Source organism: Homarus americanus, unplaced genomic scaffold (assembly GCF_018991925.1).
Source record: "Homarus americanus isolate GMGI-L3 unplaced genomic scaffold, GMGI_Hamer_2.0 scaffold44060, whole genome shotgun sequence".
NCBI lineage: Eukaryota > Metazoa > Arthropoda > Malacostraca > Decapoda > Nephropidae > Homarus > Homarus americanus.
In genome coordinates, this window is record NW_024756871.1 from 4,858,716 (window position 1) to 4,885,532 (window position 26,817).

Here is a 26,817-nt window from a genome sequence, read left to right on the forward strand (position 1 = left end):
ACATTCAGTAATTACATGTACAATGAAAGACTAAAGTCGTGTCGTGAAATTTGGTGAAAACATATGCCGAAGGGCTAAACTTTTGGTGCGCTCTGCCTTGTGGTAGGGGGCTCTCATAATGTTTCACAAGTTATATTTAATCTTCAGACAGAACCGCGACGCGACTTTTGTCTTTGATTGTATGCATATATGGGTCAATAATTTATTTTATTTTTATTTTTGTAGGAGGGTGGGAGAGTGTCTCGATTAGTCGGAATTTGGGATAACTTGGCAAGACCAGAGTCTCATATGTGCCGAGTTATTGAGGGTATACTGTATACAGGTGCTCCTCTACTTACGAACGAGTTACGTTCCTGAGGCTTGTTTGTAAGTCCAACTTTACTCCTGTAGATACCAAACATATTGTAAAAAATGAAAAGATTATGGATATTTAGTACAGCTATACCCTTTAATACAGCCTTAAAACCTGGCTCACTCTTCTCCTCTTAGGTAATGTTTGTTCTATATGAAATTTTCTTCAAAATAATCCAGTCTCATCCACATTAAACACCTGTTCTAGCAGGTAACCCCCCGCAGTGATGATGATTGTATCTCTGAAAGTTTGTAAGTTGAACATTCTTAAGTAGAGGAGCACCTGTATACTAATATAAGACAGGTAATTGTATGAATCTTCAGTGTTTACAGATGTATATATCAAGTTAACTATGTTGGTACATATTGAAGAAATTTATTCATTGCACTGTTAACATATATACGTACAGTACAATGTACTGTACTTACGGTACTTATTATCATATGTATACACTATATGTTCTTATTATGAAATTGAATAAATAAAATACATACACATACTGTACTGTACACCATACAGTACAGTATACAGTCATCCCAAATAGAGCGAGTCCTTTTGTTCATTGTTTTGTTAATTAGTCATTTGAAATACTGCTGTATAGGTAATTAAATTAGCAATAATATAATAATAATTCAACTATGTGTACAGTTTGTCCAATTGTACGATATATCTGTGTCCAGCATACCATTCAGTGGTTCTGCCCAGTATAAAATAATTCTTTGTGGCAATATCGGATTCGTTAAGTGGTCGTTAAATTTTACTGACAAATAAAAATTTTCTAGTTATAGTTACAACGTACTGTATTTTGTATTACAATTATTTATAATATATTTACAAATATCCTCACTTAAAAACGTAAGAGAATTGTCACAAAACATTTAAACATAAACCCTGGCTATTTCTTTGTTATGTCACACCTCCAACACGAGAGGACACGACTACAAGTTCACTAAGTTATCATACAGAACAATACTATAAGTAGGCACTATCTTGCATCAGTGAGCGGGTGTATCAGTGCTAACTAAACCATTAATGTCTAATTATTTTGTAACCATATACAGGTATGTTATACATTCGTATTATTGTACTGTATTACTAATTACACGTACACTGGAAACTAAATCAACAATGTTTTATACGATTATAATAAAAATACTGTAACAACTGTGCCTTTTACCTCTTTATCACCTCTGTGCATTTGCTGTCAAGTTTACATTATACACGCTCTGTTCTTCTGGCTCTTTGTGTCATGGCAGAGTACCCTGAGGTTAGGTAGCTTAGGTTAGATACATTTGAATACAGAGATAAGAAAATGCTCCTTCAACTGTACACATCTGAAGTACGTCCCAGTCTGGATTATGTACTGTATACAGGCATCTATAGAAGATGGCGTGATTCCTGGAACACTGGTCTTATCTTTCCTGCTTATCTTACTGAGGAAACACAACATCCCTCATTTAACACCTCCCTCCCCTGTCCTTAACACCTCCCTCTCCCTTTCCCTATCCTTTATACCTCCCTCTCCCCTCCCCCTCCACCACCCCATCTCTAACACCAACCCCCCACCCCCCTTTCTTATACCTCCCCACCCTCTAACACCCCCCCCCATCCCCAATACTTCTCTCCCCCTTAACACCTCCTGCTATCGGAAATGCTTTAGCCTGTGGTTTCTGATCTGCTCATAAACTTCTTCAAGGAGATAGTGAGTAGTATTTGATAGCACAGTACGTGTGGTAGTGTGTGGTAGATCTGCAGTGGTAGTATTTGATAGTACAGTATGTGTGGTAGATCTGCAGTAGTATTTGATAGCACAGTACGTGTGGTAGTGTGTGGTAGATCTGCAGTAGTAGTATTTGATAGTACTTGTGGTAGTGTGTGGTAGGTCTGCAGCAGTAGTATTTGATAGCACAGTACGTGTGGTAGTGTGTGTGGTAGATGTGCAGTAGTATTTGATAGCACAGTAGTGTGGTAAATCTGCAGTAGTATATGGTAGTTATTTAATCATTTGTAATAGTACTGTAATAGGGTAAATCATTGTCTTCCTTGTTAGAGCACCTGTCTTGTGGTAACTAAAAATATCGCTTAAAGGTCAACTCCAATCCTATCATTTTCTTTTTTACTGAGTTATTGTTGGTATTTTCCATTTTATTTTTTGCATCCAGTATTTTAACATACAACCCGTTTAACAAAAGAAGTAATGGAATAATTGTGTAGCACTTTACCCGAAACATACCGTCATTGTAGGCGCTCATCAACAAGTAACAATACAGTAATTACTTGGCGTTTTATGATGAATTTGCTTCAATGCAGTTGCAGATCTTTGTTTCAATGGCTTCAAACGACGTAAATTATGTGGATTTTATGCAATACTTCATGACTTGAGTAAAAAGTATTGAATAGTTACTGTAAAAGTCATTTATTTTATACATGCACACCTTTGGAAGTTGAAGGAGAACACACGTGGCCACGACCCCACACACCCGGCCACACCCCACACACCCGACCACGACTCCACACACCCGGCCACGACCCACACACCCGGCCACCCCACACCCGGCCACGACCCCACACCACACCCGGCCACCACTCCCCACACCCAGCCACACCCCACACACCCAGCCACGACCCCACACACAGCCACGACCCCACACCTGGCCACTACCCCACACCCAGCCACGTCCCACACACCTGGCCACGACCCCACACATCCTGCCACGTCCCCACACCTGGCCACTACCCCACACACCCGGCCACGACCCACACCCGGCCACGACCCCACACACCCAGCCACGACCCCACACACCCAGCCACGACCCCACACACCCAGCCACGACCCCACACACATCTAGACAACAGTTCCTAACCTAATCTAACTATGGTGATTGCAGAGCCAGATATTTCTTCAACTTCAATTATGATTTATTTACATTATCTAAGTTAACTGTTCTTGATTTATGCTATTTAATATACGAGTTAAGTGAGGGACATGGGACAGTACACGGCCATCTCCTAGGACACCTACACCTTCCCTACCTCCCTCTCTCCCCATCCCATCTCCTCCCTCCCTCCCCCGTCCTTAACACCTTCCTCTCTTCTTCTCCCCCATCCATTCCCTCCTCCCCGTCAATAACACCTCCCTCTTACCCTTCCCCATCACCTCCCTCCCTCCCTTCCCCCCATCACCTCCCTCCCTTCCCCCTTCCCCCTACCCATCCGGCCCGCCCCTAATGGAAGAATAGGAGAGAGTGAACGACCATTGACAAGAGGAGCCTTTTAGCGTCACTTACAAAAGCACTGCTACTCTTCAGCTGTGTTGTAACTCGTCAGATGTTTGCTGTTATCAGGTGCGTCACTTCAGCGTTAATGATAATTGCACCTACCTCAACTGTCACCTCTACAGTCACCTACCTCTACACTCATCTACCTCAACAGTCACCTACCTCTACACTCACCTACCTCTACACTCACCTACCTCAACAGTCACCTACCTCAACAGTCACCTACCTGAATACGTCACATACTCACTTAACCAATTTGTATTTTCCAATTAAATTTTGTTTTATGTAATGGAAATATCTGTCATCATATCGCACTTGAGACGTGTGTGTGTGTGTGTGTGTGTGTGTGCGTGCGTGCGTATTGTGTGGTGTGTGTGTGTGCGTGTGAGGACATAATAATATGTAGATGTATAAAGTAGGGTCTCGGCTTGCATACTCACTCCATCCTGTACACACACATACACACATACACACACACACACACATTCCCTGATAGAGTGGCGCGTCATGAAGAGATAAACCAGACACACACGTCCACCATACTCGTCCACCACACATCCTCCACACACGTCCACCACACATCCTCCACACTCGTCCACCACACACGTCCACCACACTCGTCCACCACACACGTCCACCTGATAATTAAAAACCCTAACGCTACCTGGGGAGTTTAGCATTAGTGTTTAAAATCATCACATGAAATAAGCTGGGTTGTCTAATCTTCAGGTGTGTATGTATGTTTGTGTGTGTGTGTGTGTGTGTGTGTGTGTGTGTATTGGGGCGATCGAAGGCAGCGGGTGGCCAGGGTATAAACAATCCAGTAGGCAGCAGTTGACGTCGACCTTCACTGCACACAACACGGCCTCACCCCCACCGTTTCCACCTTTTAATTTTTTAAACACCTTACGCTTATATTCCTCTGCCACGGCTCAAAATCTTTAAAAAGTCCATTATTAGTTTTTTTTATTATACAATCTGTTAATTCACTGAAGCGGCTGCAGCATTCCATAGGTTATTTACTTTCGTGTTAGGAGAGTCATATATACCTACTTTTTACTTTTATTTATATACTTAATGTCTCCTCGTGTTGGTGGTGCGTAAAATTACGAAAAATTGGCCTGGATTCATATTTTACATCCATATCAAGAGTTGTTTGTAATGCATCTGTGAGATCTGTCTTATTGTGTGACTTGTTTGAACGGTTGTTAGTCCCAAGGCCGTCAACCTACTTAGATAATCGAGATGATAAAGTTCAGGAATCATCTTAGTCGCTGTGTTGCACTTTTTCTGAGGATAAATCTTTCTGGAGGTTGGGTTTCCATGCCTGTATACAGTAATACAGGCTGGAACGTAAAGTCGAAGGAGTATTTTCTTATGTTTGTATACGGTTAATAATTCCTAAATCTCGGTTTGCTTTTCTTACTGCTGTTTCCATTTGTTGCGCCGCCTTCAGTGACTGACCGATCATAATGCCTAAATCTTGTTCCTTTAATTAATATCGTTAATGTACTGTAGATCCAAACCGGGTGGGTCCAAGGATAGGTCCTTGTGGTGCTCTACTGAGATATCCTACAGTATACATACATGCGGTACATAACTAAGGCGCATGAATTAAAACTGCATGGAAAATGAGAAAACTATACTCACAATTGTATTTAAGTAATATTTTCTAAGCATCCAAATTAAGACCTTCTTCCGGAAGACGGTGGAAGACTTTGAATCCGTACATGCATGCTTTACTTGCGTTATTATCTATCAACCTGCAACCTGTGTTTTATCAACATTTATCAAAAGAAAGTCATTATGGATTTACGTTATGTTGATAAAATATTGACGTAATATTTACCTTTCGTGGGGTGGCTCTCATCTCGTGTACAGTAGTAGCAGTAAGACCCGCCAACAGTGCACAACAAAGCCGATATTTGATGACCTCGTAGAATTCAGCTAGTCCCACACGTGATCACATGTGCCAACACCTGCCAAATCTCAACACCTTCCATTGAGACCTACTAAAACTTACCACACTATAAAACGTACAAATGACTACCAAGGCTTTCCACTGACCACATACCATGAGGTCCTATGTATGGGTTCTAAATACCTCATACCAAGTTCCCCACATTACATAAGGGTTCTACATACCACATACCAGGGTCGGTGTGGTTTGATTGCGCATGAATCAATAAAGATGGTGTTGTAATGGTCTCGGTGACCAAGGGAGTGTGACGGAGCCTGTCATGTTAGGTTATGATACGCGTGCTGTCTCCCTGCCTGCCTCACTACCTCCCTCCCTGAATTCATTACGTCCCTCCCTGCCGCACTATCTCCCTCCCTGTCTCACTATCTCCCTCCCTGTCTCACTATCTCCCTCCCTGTCTCATTACCCTCCACCCTGCCTCATTACTTCCCTCTGCCTCATTACCTCCCTCGCTGTCTCACTACCTCCCTCCCTGTCTCAGTACCTCCCTACCTGCCTCACAAGTCACAACCTCCCTCGCTGCCTCCCTACTTGTCTCACAACCTCCCTCCCTGCCGCACTATCTCCCTCCCTACCCTTCACCCCTTACCCTCCTCTCCTCACCTCCCTCCTCTCGCTTGCTTTAAATTAACTGTCATTGAATTCCACGTTCAGCATTGTGAAAGGTACAATTTTCAGCAACGTACTGAAGGCGTGTTGGTGATTCTATTTACTGACTCAGCATCTCAATCAATTCACTTTGTTATTCGGACTTATTCCACTTTCTACTCGGGGTTTTAAGTGTGTCGTTTATAGTGTTAATGGTAGTATTTAAAAGGTTCAATAGTTTTTTAACGGACACTCACTAGAATGTCTCACAGCATCTCAAGGTTGACGACTGCAGTACCAACCTGTAGCAGCAGAATGGGGAGCCGCAGGGTGTACGTGACGGACTAAAGAGTGATGCTACTAAAGCCGAGTCGCTATAAGGTATATATATTCATAAGTAGTAATTATTGTTTTATTGTACATGTGATTTATTATAGATGTTGCAAGAAAATTACGATTATAGCAAAAAAAAAAATTAATGACGTAAAACAGATAAGATTATTATACTCAGCAATAATAAGTTGTTTATATCTTGAACGCCGATTAGAAACAACAGTCCTTAACATAATTAAAAAATTTAAGTAGCATTAAGGTTTGATGATACAGAAGGCACAGTAAATAACATGCCTGTAGTCATAGCTAAAATACAAAACGGATATCCGCCCGAGATAATATTAACAAGGGACTACAACGTGGAAAGGTTAATATACTATGAAACTGAATTATCGATAGCGTTCCTCTTTGGTATTGTGATGGCGTTCTTCAGTGATACCTTGAAGGTGTTTCTCAGTAGTACCATGAAGGTGTTTCTCAGTGGACCCCCAAACGTGACATACCACTCCTCGGGGGAATCCCCTTGAAGTCGTTAGGTCAATACAGACACTCCAGCACTGATGGAGGCAGGAGTCAAGATGGGAGAGAGAGAGAGAGGGGGGGCAGGGTGAGAGAGAGAGTTCTGGTGCAAGGAATATACGGAGAAAGAAAAATGGGAAAATTAGAACAAAAAACAATGGAAAAGAGACTGGAGTTTGGTGGAAAATAGAGAAGGAATGATGAGCAAGTAAGCGAGAGGTTCAGTATGTGTTTGTTTACCTAAGAGCGGTTCACATGTTGTTTCTTAATATGTGTGGTCTAAGCCTTACTTCTAGGGATAATATGAATGTAAAACAAAATCAATATTTATCATACACTGAAGACTTTTTTTCGGCATTCAATAGTGATTTTATATTGGAATTTTTTAAAGAAATATCTAAAGCCATCTTGCCATACTCAGGTATTAAGATCGGTAAACTGTTACTTCTAAGAAAGCCTGTTTGCTAATGTGCGTTTTCTGTTTTATAGCAAAGTGAATATGATAATTATTGACTTTGGCCGATCTGAAGCACTAAGTTAGGATCAGTGTAATAAAGCACGTACCGGATGATTCAAGGTGATTGTAGATAGGCTGCTATAGCTTGAGGGTCTACACGGATATCTGTAGTATCTTGTAGACCGCACGCTATAGTAGCACCGATTTTATTTGGTTCTAACAAACTACGCCCATTCTTCGTACACTGTTAGTAATAAATTTGGCCTCAACTCTCTCTCCTATTGCTCCGAGTTATAGGAAGTTCTGGAGAGTTAGGTGAAGTGTCGACATCCTCTCTGGCGTCTTGGGTCATCAATATTTTTCTTCTTGGCTTTTTTTTTGTCCTGTTTCTTGTTTGTCTTTCATAACTCAGGTTCTTGAAGCGAGAACTCTCCCCATCGTTCACCGGCTACAGTATATTCAATCATTTAATTATATAGATAAATATTAATATGTATAGGAGAGCGGACTTACGTGCACCAGCTCTCAGGCCCTATAGACAGGTACAAGTGATCGCGGGCACGTTCATGCCCTTGTGAGAGTTTAAACGCTCGAGACAGCGTACAGCGAATGAGGGTGTGCCAAGTCCGGAGACTTGTATGGTTAATTAGGGTGCGCCAAGTCCGTAGACTTGCATCGTTTTCCATCGTAAATATAATTGTTAATTAATGCCTTCCTAAAGAAACCATCGACATGGGACCAGGTTTGTTCCACTCTACGAATTTTTTGCGATTTTTTCACCAAGTTTGATGAAAAACGATTGTGCAGTTTCGGCTGCCCAGAGCGCACACACACACACACACACACACACACGCCTAGCGCTATAGTATATTAGATTGCGGGCTGTAAACACCATGTGTGCCAGGTGATGGGAAGAGGGGAAGAGACAGGATACAGGATACTACTCCTCTAATTGTGCTCTAACTATCAATGAATGGGCAGTGTGGGCTTTATTACAGCATTACACAACTTATCTCATGGTCCTTGTCATAGGTGAGTGAGAGCCACAGAAGGTCGAAGTACCTGTACCTGGACCAAGAGGAGTAGAGAGTGTGTGGATGCAGCGTATTCCGGGAAGCTTCCAAAGAGAGGGCGTCGTCAGGCAAAGATCAGCTGAGGCAGAACACACACACCACGGTTTACGCTTGTCTGTAGTCTAGTCAGTGCTGTGTGGTCTATAGGAGAACATAATGTCTAAACAGAATAATTAATCTTCAAGGTCTTTTATCAGGAATACCGTTCTTTAGCGCTGTTGTCGTCGAGGCCTAAGACCAAAACCAACAAATACATATTTTTCTATTTGTCAGGTATTTTAACTTTTCTTAATGAAGCAGTGGCAACATTTACGCTCCTTTCTGCTCGTGACCTTATTCATATGGCAGGACACGTCATTTGCATGTGCAGCTGGGTGATAGTGCATTAAAGTTACCCTAACCAAACATAATCACTCCAGTAGTACCAATATTTATTTATCCAAGTGAAATTTTTCAGTTTAACAACTCATATTCCCCTGATTATTTTGTAGATATAATTAAAGTTGGCAATTCTGCATCAAACTATTTGTGACCGAATGGAGTAGATCATTGACATAAGGAACGGAGGTCACACAGCTATCATTCATTAAAGCTGAGTTCTGCTTCAAGTTTTGTAGTGTATGTTCCCTTTCTTCCGATAATATAAATCTAATCTCTATCTGGGCATTTTCATACAGCTAATATTGATAATAATGGATCTTATATAATTATGTATTTGTACTATTGTGTACATATATTGCACATAAGGCATTATTCTCCAAATGGAAATGGGAAAATCCATTGAGTATTCAGTAAGCATTACGATTATATAATATAATGCCAATTTTTTTTACTATTATATTTTTTTTTTCATATTGTTCAACACTATGTATGTAAATATTGACATTATTATTAGTTTAGTGATGGTAAGATAAATGTTTAGCCTGGTGTCCGGTGGTAAACAGTCATTGGTAGTTCCCGGAGTGGCCACCAGTGTCGGGACTCACCAGCTTGAACCTTGAGTGTCGCCTCCTCGCCTTTGTACTTCTTATAACTCCTTCTTATTATCTTCCAGGTATGCAGATACATAATCAATAATTTCTGTAGTATATAATTTTCCCCCCCGCAACTGTAATGATAGTGTAACTTTATCCAGAAGTAAGGAAATGTGGCAGTGTTTGCTGAAGCCCCACCCATTAACGTCTAGGGAAAATCGTTGTGGCAGTCAGCTGATAACGGAGTGAGGCTTTTCATCTTATTTTTCTCAGGGACTCATCTCCTTCTGGTGAAATATCGTTATGTTCATGTATAAGAGGAATTCCTTCTTTTCTATCATATATCTGTGCCTTTATTTCCCGGTGTTTGATGAGGTGAAGGTGGGTGGATGTAGGTAGTTGGGAACGAGTCCCCCTAGAGTGCCGTGAGTCGCTGATAACAGAGATTGAAATCGCAGTATAATTTAGCGTTGTGTTCATCAAGGAATGTCTTAAAGGTAATGTGGGTTAATGTGCTGGTAGTTAATGTCTGCTTCCCTTCACTCTCAGGCTGTGGGTACAGATCCTGCTATCACTAACCTTTACTGAGAGGCAAGAAGGCACTGTCTGTGGGCAGTATACACAGCTCTGGCACATGTGAACTAATTCAGCTATTAAACCTTTCATAGGAAGTGTCAGTCTTGTTAGGAACCTTTTATATAGGCATTTATTATAGCAGACGTAAGGCACCTGTCCTAACCTGGCCGTGTTTTACTTTCAAGCTTTATCAGTACAGAATGCAGCATGGCATAATTTTAGCTCAAAATGCATCATACTCATCATCCACAGTATCTGAAGGACCAGATCTTACATTTTTCTGTGCTTAAAAATGGGCTCCATAGGTATGACTTTGGCAGTGTGGCCAGTACTTCACTTGCCCACCATCACTTCCCCAGCATGTAAAGTTAGGTAGCTATTTACAGCTGGGTGGATTGGGAGTGCTCCAGGATTGAACAAGCAACCCTTATAATAGGTGATGGGATACAGGACTCAGATTTTGGGGAGAAAATTTTCCACTATAAAAATACTTAGTTACCTTAGCTCTAATTAGTAAAAAGCTCTTGATTACATGACATGTAATCAGGACAGGGTTCGGGTTAGCTTGTTTTATATTAATGATAATTCTGTATTTTTTTTAGGATGTGTATACTGTTCGAGGGGGTGATAGTGCTTGAGTTTAAAGCCAGTAGTTAAACTAATTACAGCATTTAATATTGCAGATTTAACACAAAATGGCTGAGGATGATAATATAGAGATTGAGCCTGTGGCGGAAGAAGAAGAACAATCAACAAACTACAAACCCCCACCAGAGAAAACTCTGGAGGAGATGATCAGCAAGGATGCTGACGATGAAAGTCTCCGCAAGTACAAGGAGACGCTTCTGGGGAGTTCTGTTGCTGGGGCCTTAGTTCTTGGTGGGTGTGCCATTGGATTTTTCACTTATTTTCTCCCCCACGTAAATAGACATAGGATGCAGAGAATAAACAATACAGAAAGAAATAAGATAAGGAATTAAAAAGGTGTGGGGGCATATAGTAGATCAAGGCCTAGGTGTGTGATGTGGATATATATTGAGAGAATGTGAAGTATATGATTGTGAAACAATGTCTAGGTCAGAGGTGGATGGAACTTGACATAAATATCCACAGGACGTAAACTAACACATTGGTAAAATTGGGGTTAATTTTACTTTGCTGAATTTTACTAATTAAGCTTGAAGATGTGTCTGTTTAATGTAAATAGTACCAGTGATCAGTGATCAGTGACCAGTGAGTGATGCTTTTACAGAACCAGATAATCCAAATCGTGTGATGGTGAGGAAACTAGTATTGCTAGCAGATGGTCGACCTGACATGGAGTTGGACCTTACCGGTGACCTTGATAAACTCAAGGAGTCCTGCTTTACCATAAAGGTCAGTCACTACATTAGTACAGTACAGTACAGTACATACAAGTATAAAATGGAGTAAACTGCTTCAGTATTTTGCCCACTTCACTGTGCAGTCAAACTACTGACTGTTTTATGCCTGTTTTAGCATGAGATATGATAATTTAAAAAGAGAGAGAGAAGTTGAAATATGTAAGAATATTGTGAGAACAGGAAGTAAGGGTGTTGAAAAAAGAGGTTATAATATGTAATGATTACTTTTATTTTGTTGCATATATATTTACGGTAATAATTTTTTCAGGAGGGTATAAGCTACAAGATTCGTATCGACTTCCACGTGCAGCGTGAGATTGTGACCGGTATGAAGTATGTCCAACGAACTTTTAGGAAGGGTATTCTTGGTGAGTATTTTTCCTTTTATTTCCTTAAAGTTTGGCATAATAAGTTTGAATGCTTTATTTGAGGTAAAGGCAGTGTGCAATAGATGTAACATTTTAGTATAACACTAAGGCCAGACTGGTATAAAAAACTAATGGAATGAATGAGGAAATTGGATTGAGGTTATCCATGTAGTTAGTTGGAAAGGAATTACACCCAGGAAAAATTATTTAATGAACAGATGTGATCATAAACTGATAAAGAATGTGACACTGAGAGAAAAGTCTTTGGTTATCTAGAAAGATGTATGTGTGTGGTCGTGTGTGTGGTCATGTGTGTGTGTGTGTGCAACAATGAGTGAACTTTTTTAAATGTGTCTTATATATCAAGGAACAATATATGTTAATGAAGAAACAGTGAGGACAGAACACATGTTGAAAAATGAAACGGGCGTACAGTAAACCCTCTTGATAATGGATGACTTTTTTCCCCGATATTTGAGAAACTTGTTTAGACTCGGCCATGAAGTGTCAGACAACACATTGGGCTTATGTAAATTTTTAAGTGTCATTTAACACATTAATATCTCCTGTAAACACTTAGTATACAGTACAGTATATTATAAGTTATCAGTACAATTCTATAATATTTTATAAATCTGCAGTATATGAAAGAGGGTTTGTGTGTCTTTGACAGTTAATGCAGTACGGTACGTCTACATATACTGTGCAGTACGTTACATTAACGCAATAAATAAAAACCCTTGTAAACACTGCTATTTTCCTTAATTGAAATAGTTAGGACATGTGACAAAATAATTATGTGGTGACTAGATGCCAGTTTAGTATTGATTGATTGATTTAATTGGGAATTTGTCAGGTGCCGTACAATTAATATGAACAACTATTGCAAGTAAACACATTATTATTATATTATTTATTATTATAATTAAAAAGTTACCAATATACTGTATAGTGTACAGTACAGTATGTGAATTGAAAATAGTGATTTATGAAGCAGATAATTTATAGTATTTCCTCTCAAAATACTAACCAATTGCTGTTATTACATCATCCAGTGAGTGGGCGTTGATGCAAACATGTTGATCACGCTTTCAACATGCACGGATAGTCTACCGAACGACCAAATTTTCCTTATTTATTCTAAGTTGTGTATTACTCTATTATCTTTATTCACATCTGTTAATTAACTAGAGCTGAAGTGTTGAAAGTGGAAGGATGAAAAAGTGGAGGTTAGAGTCAGCTGTCGTATTCTTATGATGTTTCCTTAGTAATTTTCTTTATTTTTTGTAACTTGGCCAGGTGTCTAAATATTCCATATAGATTCTCAAATTGTTACATAGTTATCAAAGGAAGCAGAGGTGAAATATGAGTTACTTGTGGTGGGAGGGGGGGGGGGATGTGTCTCTGATGGTGATGTTAGACTATATAAAGTGGCAGGGAAACAAGATTTGCAGTCTCATTGGGTAAAACATCTACAGCATGAATGACAACAGGTGAATTGAGAATTTGTCAATATATTTATTTATTTTTTATTCTGGTCCTCCTGTTCACATTGTGTTTGGTCTTGGCCCATTATATACAGTATACAGAATTACTAATCTACAGCATTATCAAGCAAATATCTCCCCTGGACTTTCTCTTTACACACCACACCATTTATGATAATCATCTTTAATGTGACCCCTTTTCCAAACCTTTGTCGTGTGTATGTGATTCATTTTTCTAACATTTTTATATTGCCTTCCTGAAATACACCTCTCACTTTGGTTCTCCGAGTATGATTTGTTATATTTACATTGCCTAGATTTGAGGACTGTTCTGACATGAATTCCCTAATCTCAAGTCCCTCTCATTTTTTTTTATGATTTTTTTTTTTTTTTTTATCAACATTTTGCAAATATAAAGGATATAGTCTTTATAGCCCAATCCAATGACATATCTTTGGTGACTTTTAATAAGTTACATTAAGTTTTTAGCTGTTGCTGAAGCCATGGTTGTCAGTGTGTTTGGCAAGCTGTCAACCACCTAGTTACAGCTGTATCTACTATTCACTCCTCAGGTTGGATACTATAATGGACACAGGCAGCAACATAGTGTCTACTAGTACTACAGTACATGTAGTTTGATACTGTGATAAACCCTAATTATGAAATAAAAACAATATAAATAGGGAGAAGGGAGTGAAGGCAGGTTACTTCAACACTGGCTTACTAGTGAAAAAGGCCACAACAGTGATATATCCATGACACCTGCTGAACTACCTCAGCGATGATCCCCATTGACAGGCGAGTTTATTGTCATGTGAATGACGCCCCAAGAGCAAGTTTTTCCTCATCAGAAATGTGTCCACAACAGTTAATTACCAAACTCATTCTGAATGATAAATATCAATCTGTTTTTAGTGTATTTTACATGTAATGCATCAACACCCCTTCCAGATGTGTGTCAATATATAATTTATAGGTAACCCTAAATTTTGGTGCTTGACAAAAAAGTTTCGAGAAGCACGTGATTGTTCATTAGTAACTTTACCCTAAACCCTAATCAGAAGATCCTCAAAGCATGTGTATAACATGACTCATATAATCCAATTCATAAACCAAGTATAAATTTATACTAACAAAATTTTATATTAAATATTTGATAACTTCATTGACTATGAATTAGTCAGTGCCTTAACATCTCACACTAAGCTGGCTGGTATACCAATAAGCATTCTGTATATTTCTCTGCTGAAGAATGAGGGATACAGTCTCTATACTGTATATCAGCTCTGGTGTGTCCTCCCTCACTCTTTTTCTTGTGCAAAAAGCATTCATTTGATGCCAATCCAATATTTATTTGAACTCGGGGTCAGTCTTATTTCCAGGCCTGCATTCCTGTTTAGTTATTTGGCATTGTTTATGCTTTATTTTGGTGTTGCTGCAGATGGAATTTTTCTCTGTTGATAGTGTGAATGATTGGGTAACTCTCATAACAACCACAAAAAAAAACTCACTTGCTAGGATTTTTTTTAAATCATTTTTATTTTCCTAAAATATGATACTTTTTTCATATATATACAGCTAGTGAAGAAATACACTTATAAAATAACGAATAAAACGCATAAATCTGGAGGGAGATACATATACCTGTATACAGTAATATCACCGTTAGCCGGAATCCCTCAAATCCAGAACTCTCCGATAGCCAGAATTGAAATTTTCCGAGGGGCACATTTTCCAGAAAATGGCGAGAAAATTTTTGTAATACCCGGAAAATTCCGTGGATGAGGGATATTTATCTGGGTTCGAGAGAGTCGTCTTGTTACCCGGAAATCTCTCATTCCCGGAAGTGCTCTGACCCAATTGTTCCGGGCAACGGGGATGTTACTGTGCATATAAAAGTGATATTTCTGTAGCAGGAATAATTGGTGCAGAGCTCTTGGATGAGCGATTTCCGGGTAACAAGTTGACTCCCTCAAACCCGGAAAAATTCCACATTCCCAGAATTTGATTTTCCAGATATTGCACATTACTATTGTATCCTTGAAATTTGTTCCCGGACCAGGAACAAAAAAATTGGAAAGATTTTCCAGAATTATAAATTACAGCAGGTCCCCGACTTACAAACGCCTGCTGATACAAGGGAAGTTAAACTTAAAATTAACGGTATTTTATCTACCAGATGACTTATTTTCAATTTAATTTACAGTATTTTATCATTCCATTTCTTCTTTTGTCTTAAATTAAGTGATTTTAGATGTACTGTATATAAGGACTTAGACTATGTAAGATTTTAAACATTATTTTGTAAGTGCATAACCCGTTCGTAACCCGGGGACCCCCTATACTGTATTTCATCATTTGAATTTGTTTCCAGATCTGAAAAAAAATTGGAGAGTTTTCCAGAATTCTTCTCATTATTTTCCAGAAAATACGCTTGATTTTCAACCTCTGAATTTGCTCCCAGACTCGGAAAAAAAATTTTTTGTTGAGATTCTTTCTGAATTTTCTTGAAATGTGCCTGAGTTTTAACCTCGGGAACTTTTTCGCAGACCTGAGATAGAGAGCTTTTCCCTGAAAAAATTTGAGCCAATAATATCCTCATATTGATTGGTGAGTGATAAATGTTTGCTTTTGCAGGCCATGCACATTTTAAACCCCTTATAATCAGCCTCACCCAATCAAATTCCAATATATTGTAAGAGAGCACTGTGAGGGCTGTGTCAGGCACAATTGCATATAACCATGACTGCCTGATGCAGTAAACTATCCCAGAACTATAGTGGCACACTGGAGTAATGCCGGTAAATGGTTATTCACCTTTTTATGTGTGTGTGTGTTTATTTTAGGTAAATAATGGTCTTCTATATTAAGTAATGAAATTAGCCAGCTGCAGCCCACCTACAGTATCTTAACCACCTTGACCACCACTGTCTCACAAATCTTTAAAAGATGAATTTGTCTGTTGTTACTGTAAATTGTGTTATTTTGTAGTGAATTTCTTAAAAAGTATTTCTTTTTGTTTGACAATGTCTGTTTTAACTTAAACTTGTGATTGTGGAAAATTTTTGAGTAGTACAGTACAGGGCGACCTGTGGTGTAATGGTCAGCATGCTCGCCTAGCAAACGAGCGGACCCGGGTTCAATCCCCGAGCAGGATGAAACTGTGGGTAAGTTTCTTTACGCCTTTTGCCTCTGTCTACCCAGCATTAATTGGGAACCTGGATGTTAATCAATTTGCAGATCATATTACTGGCTAATGGTTAGCCAGTGCAGTTGGCGAGTTGTCCGGTCTTCTCGGATTATTCCTTGACATTGGGTTATGCAGCTCTTTAACTTAGGATGTGGCTGTTGTGTTGGCGACAGCTTCTACACCTTAAAACAAATTCACGCCTAGGTGGCCCTTGGGCCGGCCATCCTCGTTACACGAGAGGCAACCATTAGTTTCATAAAGTAGTTGTGGGTAAGGGGGTCACACATATTCAAGGCTCCATGCCTATCTGGGTTAAATACCACACCAGCACCACTAACTACTCTATCCAAAAGTATTTACGAGCTGAGACTACTCTCTTGAAATGTAAATTATTTATAGCCTTCATAGGTAATTTTCATGAGCACAAGTTGGTGAGGTAAACTCCAAGCTCATAAATACATCTTAATCCAGATTTACAAGTGCACCCCAGTGTGTTTACCTTTTTATGCTGGTGTGTGTTGTGTTTACTTTGGGTTGACTGACAGATTCTTCATATGTGTTTTATGATAGATATATTTAATTAATACAGATTTTGATCGGGAAAATCTTGAGGAACCATTGTTTATTGTATGATTTGTCTTATATGAATGTAACTGTTTTGAACAAGAGGTTTACAGACTGGACAACCTTATAAACTTACTCAACAGCTTAATTGTAAACCCTGGATGCTTGCTGGGTAATTCTATCTCATGTGGATTGGTTAAGGTCACAATAAAAGACAGAGTGGTTGAGAGGCTGTTTACTCTGGGGTAACTGTCTTTTCATAGCAGTAAACAAAATCTGTGTCTGAGTGGGTTTTCATCTATACCAGCCCAGAGAGGGAGGGTGGGGGAAGTGGGTTATATGCTTTAAAACTTATTATTGATTTCATTATCCGTGGGTTAATCAAAGTCACAGTGGATTATATATATTTCCCAAGTAAACAGAGAATTTTGTGCTTTATTGTACAGTATTTGGATAATCAGTCTAAAGGTTTTCATTTCAATCTAACATTGTTCCATCATGTTAGTAATATTTGAGAAATGCTATACAACAAAAATTTTTGTTGACTTAAATTGGTTTTGGAAAATATTATGCTTCAAATTTAGCATGCACCTTTTATACCCTTAATGACTTCACATTTGTATGATTGTATCCATTGTAAAAAAAAATAACTTAAGTTTTTTTTGGGGGGAGGGTTGTAGTATCACATGTGAAACCTAACTTGTTTGTTGAAAAAAAAAGAAATCCTCAAGTTGACTGCATGTGTATATTGAAAAGCTGTGACACTTTTCTTCCATACATTGAAGTGAATATGTAAAAGAAATATTTATAAATAATCATTAAAAAATACTGTTATGTACTAGAAATGGTTTTAGGCACTCACTGACAGGTATAAACATTAGGGTGTTGTCAGTTTATACAGTGAAGGCCAGCAGAACCGTAAGTATTGTTGCTATGCCTCGTGAGTCATAGCTGTAAGATAAGCTGTTACATACGAGGGCTTAAAAGGAGAAAGTTTTGTTGTTTATGCTAAGTCCAAGGAACCAGGTAGAAAATGGCTTGATTTTCAAAATTCTGCTTTTTAAAAACTTTTAACATTTGATTCATTACCAGTATCACAAAATACTATAACACTAGTTATTCCTTGGAAACTGTACGTGGAAAGCTAGAGCACTACAGTACATTGTATTACCTTCTTTTACGATAGAAAGGTCAGAGTTCAAATATGACTTGTGACAAGCAATTTAAACTAATATAACAATATTTTAATTATTCCTGGACTAAATTAATAAAACAAGAAAAGTTGAACAATATTTACAATATACTGAAACACTGCAACAATCAGTGCTTTTTGCTTTTACTTGGCAAAAATAATATTTTACTCAATGTATACCGTCTTGTTTCATGATGAAAGTTAACAACATTGGACTGGTCCACTTTCTGCATTATCCACTATTGATCATTGTAGGGCCCTGTAATGAGAAAAACAAATTTCATCATTGCATTGTTGTTTTTATTAACAAGAAGAGTGGTTGGATGTAGCCCTTAAGGTGTACCCATTTGCATAATCTTGGAGGAAAATTTTTACAAGTGAAGAAAATTTATTGTGGTAAAAGGAAGAGGAATCCTTTTACCTTTATGTGAATTTGCAGCCTCCTGATTATTTTCTTGAATGATACATAAGTAATAGTGACTCCTTTCATACCTGTGTGTGTAGCATGCAGCTCCTGCTTGTCAATTACTTTTTTTTTCTGGGTTTATAAATATATAGAATTGGGGGTTGGATTTATGGTATGGTACTTTGTATTATATGTGGTAGTTTAACTTTGTAAGTCTGTCAAAAATATATCTAGTTTACATGTAAATATAAGTCTGTATCACAGCAGTGAAGAGAAGATTCAATGGGAGCAACATTACATAAAATGGATTGAGGGAATGGGATCTTCAGTACTTTGGTCAAAATTATGGATAATGATGTTCACTGAAACAGGTCTTGAGAAAGGAATATTGTAAGGGTTAACTTGCAAAATGCAAACGAAGGATGTCATATTAATACATACTGTATTTTACCATTTTGTAAATGATTGATATGTCAGAAAGGTCTTAAATGTATGTTTGCCTTAACAGTGGACAAGATGGCTCACATGGTTGGCTCTTATGCACCAAAGGAGGAAATTCAGTCATATACAACGCCCATGGAAGATGCCCCTTCAGGATTAATTGCTCGTGGACATTACACGGTGAAGTCCCTCTTCACAGACGATGATGGCAACGAACACCTCAAGTGGAAATGGGCCTTTAACATCAAGGAGAACTGGAACTGAAGGCTCGCCTAAATGGTGGGCGCTTAATATGTAGGGCATGTGAGAATGGAGCGTAGAGGACTGTATGTTCATAGAGACACAAATAATGGTGTTCAGTCAGAAAATTTAGGACATTATTGGCATTTTTCTTACAAAGGTTTGAGTGTTAGACAAAGTACAGAATACAAACACATCGGAGTTGATGCCTACCGTAGCTTCATAATTCAGTCATCCCTCTAAGGTGGTGTTTAAATTGCCTCTACTTTTAAATGATTGGCAATATTGATTCAGCAGAGTTTTGGTCAGAATGAAGTAGGTGTGGTAAATTATCTTTGAAGCATATCTGCATATGAACATGTATATGCTCAGGCATTCAGACAATAGAGAGTTAACTTGTAAGTTTTGTCAGTTTGCTTATACAGTAATTGTATTGTATAATTTGGTCATTGTAAGCAGTCTGGGCAGTTGAAGAGCCTGTTGACCTGCTTAATTTCTAGCAGTCAATGCTGAACCTTTACATTACTTTATGTACCTAATAGGTAGATTAAGTCCTGCATTAGAGTTAGAATTCAGCATCTTTAGTTTTGTTTGATGATTTTCCATTGATACAGCTCAGCCCCCTATGATGGTTTGCTGCCTATAACCTTATTGTGAGGCTGCCACACTGAAGGTGACTATCGGCGGACAAAGCGCACAACTTTTGCAACCATTTTTTAGAGCTGCTTCAGTTAGTGAAGACACTGTAGCAGTTAAACCACTTAGTGTTCCCAGCCTTTATGTTGTCGTGTTCAAATATTCAGTTTCTATTGTTTGTGAGCATAATTAGTTTAACAAATTTTGCACTGCTAAGTCTAATTATTTGACAAGGTTGTAATTAATTTTGTATTAGGAGTTGTTTACTTTAGAAGATATTCTCTAACATATGGTAATATGTGGCCTGCATACGTGTCTTTGTGCCCAGGTGCGTTGTAATCCAGGTGAGTATTTTTAACACAGATGTTCCTTTTAGTAATTTCTGGAAAGGAATACCTTTACATTTTCCCCATAAACATGATGTATTGATTTTTAGTACAGTACTGTTCCTCTCAATAGTGTATGATAACAGTGATCCCAAAATTTCTTACCTATCATGAATAAGCTGTGCCATTGATAGTCTATAAGGAATATATTTGAAATAAATCAGTGCACAAATAGCAAAGTATGATTAAATATGTGCAAAGCTAGTTGTATTGCTTAAGACAAGCATACATCTTCCATTGTATGATGTTAATAAAGTTTACCTAGTCGTAGCTGTGTGAAAGTGAACTGGAATTATTACTTTATACAGATACTCTTAAAAGTTTTGTTAACATCTGATGATGTCATCTCCCACTTAGGGGTAAGTTGTGTGTACAGTACTTAATGAGGTAGAGTCACAGTGGTTTACACAAATTACATTCTCTGTACCAATTGAGACAATCACTGTGAAACAAAATTATTAAAGTGGTCTTAAAAAGTTTTTATTTTTGAACATTTAGAGAAAGTATTTATAAAGTAAGACTTAAAGGATTTTCAATTTTGTTTTGTACCAAAATACTTTAACTCTAGTATGGTCTTATTACACAGCTTTGAAGGCCCTTTGTAATTTATACTGTTGAACTTGCTACAATGGAATCAGTAGGCTTAGGTGTCAGCATCCCATTCATTTCAAGTAAATAAAACTTTTTAATTCTTGGTCATCAACATATGTTTTTGCTTACAAGAATCACGGTGTACAAAACGTTATGGCTGGTCTAGACATGGTTTTCGTGACAGACTTAAAGCCTATCAATAATTCCTGATTCTGTGATAAAATTTTTGGTACGAACTTTCTTACTTGCTTTTCCACTTTTTTAACGGCAACCGCTTGGGTGAATGTTTAACCTGGTGATGTTATTAGTAGTGCCTTTAAGTTGTTTCTCTGTGTATTTAGATTGTCACACTTCTTGTGTCAATAAATTGTATCTTATTTATATTAACTTAAATTTATTTTGCCTATTTTAAAAGGATTTATCAATTCCTGCATTCTGAAATATGGCAACCTGGATAGTTGAGCAAGATCATTCTGTCCAATTGTACTCACCATAAAAGTTCACAAAGCTTTTTGGTATAAACACAAGATTATTTTCTAGGTAACTGCTGTGACTTTCATTATGTGTAAGATTTGAGATTTTATTATTCTATTTTACATAGAGCCCATAAGTGGGAGTGTAAAGTGTTGCCAGGTTAGTACAGTACTGCTTCACGAAATTGAATGGTGTAAAACACAGAGGTCTTCAACACCTCTCTTTAGTAGACTTAGGAAACAAGGATATTTAATCAGTTATGAATGCCATTGATTAATCCTGATAAAATTTAAGTATAATTGGGATTTTTGTTTTTCTTCAATTTGCAGGATATCAGGAGAATTGATGATTTGGAAAGTGAAATGTATTTTTTCTTGATTTTACAAAATTATCTGGGTTAGCAGAACAACAGTACGGTACAGTATAGACTAAGAATATTTCTTGTGAAGAATTGAAGTGACTCGACTCCCTTCCAGAAGCATGGCATCCGTTTCTCAGTTGGAGTTTTACAAAAAAATATATAAATTTCTCATTAACCAAGAAATGATAGTACTTTAATGTGAATTGTTGAAGTCCATAATTGACTTAAAACTATTGTTAATTGAAATCTTGTTGTTGACAAAATTATAATTACCTGAAACCCAGTTAAGCAAAACTTTGGATTATTTGTTTTGGGGGAAGTTATGTCTCAAATTTCATAAATCTGATATTTGAGTGTTTCTTTGAGTCCATGTTAAATGCCATTTGCTTTGTTTCACTGGGTCATAGAAAGTGGACATGAATTAGTCAAATGGATGATTAAAGAAACTTAAGGTGGTTGTCGGCAGCCATCATGATGGTTATTGCAAAAGAACCAGTATTTAAATACCAACATTGTCAATGTGCTAGCAAAAATGTTATGGGGGCAATAAACGTTTATAATTTTTACATGAATTTTTTTATTTAAAACCTTACTAATATTAAGTACATATTGGTTAAATATTGTCTAATGGGGCTATCACACTTGTGCATTTTGACTCTTAAGCTCAACTCAGAATTGCTCACTCTCCAAAAACGGACTCTCTCTCACACACCTAGCGTACGGGTATGTCCATTTCCAACTTCAAACCAGTGTTGTGATAGTACCGAATGTGAACATGTTTAAAACGAGATTTGCCAACACAAACAGGTTCAGAAACATTCTGCAGCCAGTGCATGTCCAGTACAGTACAGTACTGTACTGAACAACAGTGCGTAACAGACGTGAACAACCACCTAAGTAACTGGCAGGCTGACTTAGGGCTGAAAGTGTACTGATTTGACTTAGAGTTCTAAGACATTTTGAAACCATATGAAATGAATATTTGGATGTATCCTAAGGCAGGCATGGGAAATCTTTCCTCAGTAGTGGGCTGCATTACAATTTAGCTATTTTTTTGTGGGCCAACCCACCAATATTTATATCCTACCTAACCCAAAAGTACAGTAGTGTGCAGTACAGTACAGTAGCATTCTCGCCTCGCAAGCAAGCGTACCCGAGTTCGATCCTCGGGCAGGGTGAAACTACAGTATGGGCAAGTTTCTTTACGCCATTTGCCTCTGTCTACCCAGTAGTAATTGGGGACCTGGATGTTAATCGATTTGTGGATCGTATTCCGAGGTAATGGTTAGCCAGTGCAGTTGGCGAGTTGTCTGGTCTTCTCGGACTATTCCTTGAAACTGGGTCATGCAACTCGTTAACTTGGGGTGTGGTTGTTGTGTTGGCGACAGCTTCTACACCTTAAACAAATTCACGCCAAGGTGGCCCTTGGGCCGGCCATCCATGTTACACGAGGGGCAACCATTAGTACAGTACAGTAGTAGTGCAGTGCAGTACAGAAGAGTACAGTGCAGTAGTGTACAGTCCTGGGAACCCTCCCAGGGACGATGGCGCACCCAGAAACTCTTCCTGGGACAGCGGTGCCCCCAAGGACCATCACGGGCAGTCCTTCCTCCAGGGACCATTGCAGTGGCAGCTGTACCTCTAGGGACTCTCCCAGGGGCTGCCATACACCTAGGGAACCTCCCTGGGACAGCAGTGCCCCCAGGGATTCTCCCAGGGTGGGCAGAACCTCCAGGGACCATCGCAGTGGCAGCCATACCTCCAGCGACCCTCCCAGGGACAGCAGCTGCTCCAAGGGACTCTCTGGGGCGCCGGCGCTCCCGGTAACCCTCCCAGGTGCGACGGTGCCACCAGGGACCATCCCAGAGATGATAGCATCGTCAGGGACCCACCCAGGGGAGGTGGTGTCTGCAAGGACCTTCCTAGGAGCGGCGGAGCCCCCAGGGACCCTACCAGAAGCAGCCGCATACCCAGCGACTCTCCCAGGAAAAGCAGTTTCCCCAGTGACTCTCCCAGGGTCAGCAGTGCCTGCAGGGAGTCTCCCACGGGCGGCAGTGCCTCCAGCGACCCTCCTAGGGCTGGGAGCGTTCCCAGAGACCCTCCCTGGGACACCAGCTCCCCGTGGGACCCTTCCAGTGGCTGCAGCACCCCTGGGAACCCGCCCAGAGATGGCAGTGCCTCCAGGCACCCTGCCAGGGGTGGCGCCACCAGGGACCCTCCCAGGGATGACAGCTCCGCCAGGGACCCTCCCAGGGACGGCGCCATACTCAGAGACCGAAACCACTGGTCCCCATGGGCCCTATGGCATGCTTGTTTATTGTGTCATATATATTACATACATCCAGAAGTCCTTTATTTAACTATGATTGGTGGACTATTCTTTTAACCCACCAAATTATAGCCAATAGGAGAAGAGAGCAGTCAGTCAGCACACCCCAACTTATGATTTCCTGTTGGACATTATTCTCTGTTACCTTCTTCAGAATGCGATGATGATACTGGAAATGTCATGGACAGTGTATTTATTTAACGTTGCATCTCCCAGAGTTCTAAATAGAGCTAAAACTACTACACCCAGGGATCCTACAGGTCTGACTCTCACAGGGACGGTAGTGCCTCTAGGGATTCTCACGGGCTGCAGGGCCCTCAGGGACACTCCCAGGGACGGCAGCGCCCCAGGAATCTCACCCAGCGATGACGGCGCTCCCAGGGTTCCTTCCAGTGGCAGCAGCACCCTCAGGGAACCTTCCATGGGCGGCGGAGCCCCAAGGGCCCCTCTCAGGGCAACTGTGCACCCAGGGAACCTCCCTGGTACAGTGGCAGCGCCATGGACTCTCCCAGGAGCGGCAGGGACCATCGCCGGGGCAGCCGTACTTCCAGGGACCTAACCAGTTGCTGCCTTACCTCCAGGGCCCTCCCAGGAAAAGCGTCTACCCCCAGGGTCCTTCCAAGGGGCACCGGCTACCCTGGGAACCCTCCCAAGGACGACTGCGCCGCCAGTGACCATCACAGGAACTATGGCAATGCCAGGGACCCTCCTGGGGGCAGTGGCTTCCGCAGGGACCTTCCTTGGGGCAATGGAGCCCCCAAGGACCCTCCCAGAGGCAGCCGCATACCTAGCGACTCTCCCAGGAAAAGCGGTTTTCCTCAGGGACCCTCCCAGGAAACCTTCCATGGGCAGCGGTGCCTGCAGGTAGCCTTCTAAGGGCGGCAGTGCCTCCAGGGACCCTCCTAGTGGCGTCAGCGTCCCCTGAGACCCTCCCAGGGGCACTGGCGCCCCCAAGGACCTTCCCAGTGGTGGCAACACCCGTGTACCCGCCCAGCGATGGCAGCGCCCCCTGTGACCCTCCGACAGGTGGCGGAGGCAGCCGTACATCCAGGGAACCTCCCAGGGACAGCGGCTACCCACAGGGACCCTTCCAAGGGCGGCAGAGCCCCAAGGACCCTCCCAGTTGCAGCCGCGTACCCAGGGACCCTTCCAAGGGCGGCAGAGCCTCAAGGACCCTCCCAGTTGCAGCCGCGTACCCAGGGACCCTTCCAAGGTCAGCGGCTTCCCCCAGAGAACCACCCATGGGCAACCGCACACTCAGGAAACCTCCCAGGGGCAGTGGCACCCCCATGGACCCTTTCAGGGGCTTCGGCGCCCCCAGGGCTTTCCCTGGGGAAACGGTGTCACCGGGATCCCTACCAGCAACGACGGCTCCGTCAGGGACCCTCTCAGGGACGATGGCGCCGCCAGGGACTCTCCCAGGGGCGATGGCATCCTCAAGAAACCTCCCTGGAACAGTGGTTTCCCCCAGGGACCCTCCCAGGGTCAACTGATCACCCAGGAACCCTCCCAGAGGCAGCAGAGCGTCCAAGGACCCTCCCAGGGACAGCAGCTCCCTCAGGGAGTCTCCCAGGGACGATGGCGCTGCCAAGGACCCTCCCAATGACGGCGGAGTCCCTATGGACCTTCCAAGTGGGGGCGAATTCCCCAATGACCCTGCCAGAGGCAGCCGCATACCCAGGGACTGCGGTTTCCCCCATGGAACCACTCCCAAGGGCAACGGCATCCCCAGGGAACCTGTAAGGGACAGCGATGCCGCCAAGGACCCTCCCAGGGGATTCGGCGCTTTCAGTGACCCTGCTAGGGGCGGCAGCACCCCAGGGATCCCTCCCAGCGACGACGGCGCTGCCAGGGACCCTCCCAGGGATGGCAGCATCCCCAGTTAACCTTGCAGGAGTGAAGGAGAGCCCAGGGTCAGCTGCGCACCCAGGATCCCTCTCAGGGACAGTTGTGCCCCCATGGAATGACCCATGCATGGCAGCATCTCCAGGGACCCTACCAGGGGCGCCAGCGCCCCCAAGAACCCTACCAGTGACGACGGCGCTGCCAGAGGCCCTCCCAGGGACGTCGGCACTGCCAGGGACCATCCCAGGGGCCGTGCCCTACCCAGGGCTCATAGCAAGAGTCCCCAGGGGCCCTATGGCATGCGTGTTTGTTGTGTCATATATATATTACATACTTCCAGAAGTCCCTTGCTTAACTATGATTGGTGGAGTATTCTTTTAACCCAACATATTACAGCCAATAGGAGAAGAGAGCAGTCAGTCAGCACAACACCCCAACTTATGATTTCCTGTTGGATATTACTCTCTGTTACCTCCTTCAGAATACGATGATGAATACTGAAAATGTCATGGGCGGTGTATATATTTAACATTGCATCTCCCAGAATTCTAAATAGAGCAAAAACTACTGTACTCAGGAATCTTAAAGGTCTGACGCTCACAGGGACCCACCCAGGGGCGGTGGCGCCTCCAGGGACACTCCCACGGGCGTTGGCGCCCCCAAGAATCCTCCCAGCGACGACGGCGATGCCTGACACCTTCACAGGGATGTAAGCGTCGCCAGGGACTATCCCAGGGGCAGCGCCCCATTCAGGGACCCTACCATGAGTCCCCGGGGGCCCTAGCAGGCCG

General features: G+C 41.3%; 2 protein-coding genes across 5 annotated transcripts; both read left to right on the plus strand.

The window, feature by feature from the left end:
- Positions 1–6,492: 6,492 nt before the first annotated feature.
- On the plus strand, positions 6,493–22,418 carry LOC121857021 (rho GDP-dissociation inhibitor 1-like). 4 transcript variants are annotated; one of them, XM_042352833.1, is made up of 5 exons: positions 6,493–6,580; positions 10,815–11,010; positions 11,384–11,508; positions 11,785–11,884; positions 19,232–22,418. In XM_042352833.1, the coding sequence occupies exons 2-5, from the start codon at positions 10,827–10,829 to the stop codon at positions 19,426–19,428; spliced, it is 606 nt and encodes a 201-aa protein (XP_042208767.1). In that variant the 5' UTR covers positions 6,493–6,580; positions 10,815–10,826; the 3' UTR covers positions 19,429–22,418. The 4 variants fall into 4 exon arrangements, with proteins under 4 accessions (XP_042208767.1, XP_042208764.1, XP_042208765.1 ...); XM_042352830.1 differs by lacking the exon at positions 6,493–6,580 and adding an exon at positions 9,493–9,635; XM_042352831.1 differs by lacking the exon at positions 6,493–6,580 and adding an exon at positions 9,721–9,800.
- A 978-nt stretch (positions 22,419–23,396) lies between these two features.
- On the plus strand, positions 23,397–24,855 carry LOC121856975 (basic proline-rich protein-like). Its single transcript, XM_042352765.1, has 2 exons — positions 23,397–24,156; positions 24,494–24,855. The coding sequence occupies exons 1-2, from the start codon at positions 23,397–23,399 to the stop codon at positions 24,853–24,855; spliced, it is 1,122 nt and encodes a 373-aa protein (XP_042208699.1).
- Positions 24,856–26,817: the final 1,962 nt, after the last annotated feature.

Excerpts from the sequence above, each read along its gene's own strand:
- LOC121857021 (XM_042352833.1), top strand. The coding sequence starts at position 10,827 with ATGGCTGAGGATGATAATATAGAGATTGAGCCTGTGGCGGAAGAAGAA. Across the intron at positions 11,011-11,383 it reads TGCTGGGGCCTTAGTTCTTG|AACCAGATAATCCAAATCGT; the intron begins GTGGGTGTGCCA and ends ATGCTTTTACAG. Across the intron at positions 11,509-11,784 it reads AGTCCTGCTTTACCATAAAG|GAGGGTATAAGCTACAAGAT; the intron begins GTCAGTCACTAC and ends TAATTTTTTCAG.
- LOC121856975 (XM_042352765.1), top strand. The coding sequence starts at position 23,397 with ATGGCGCACCCAGAAACTCTTCCTGGGACAGCGGTGCCCCCAAGGACC. Across the intron at positions 24,157-24,493 it reads TGGTCCCCATGGGCCCTATG|GGCCCTCAGGGACACTCCCA; the intron begins GCATGCTTGTTT and ends CACGGGCTGCAG.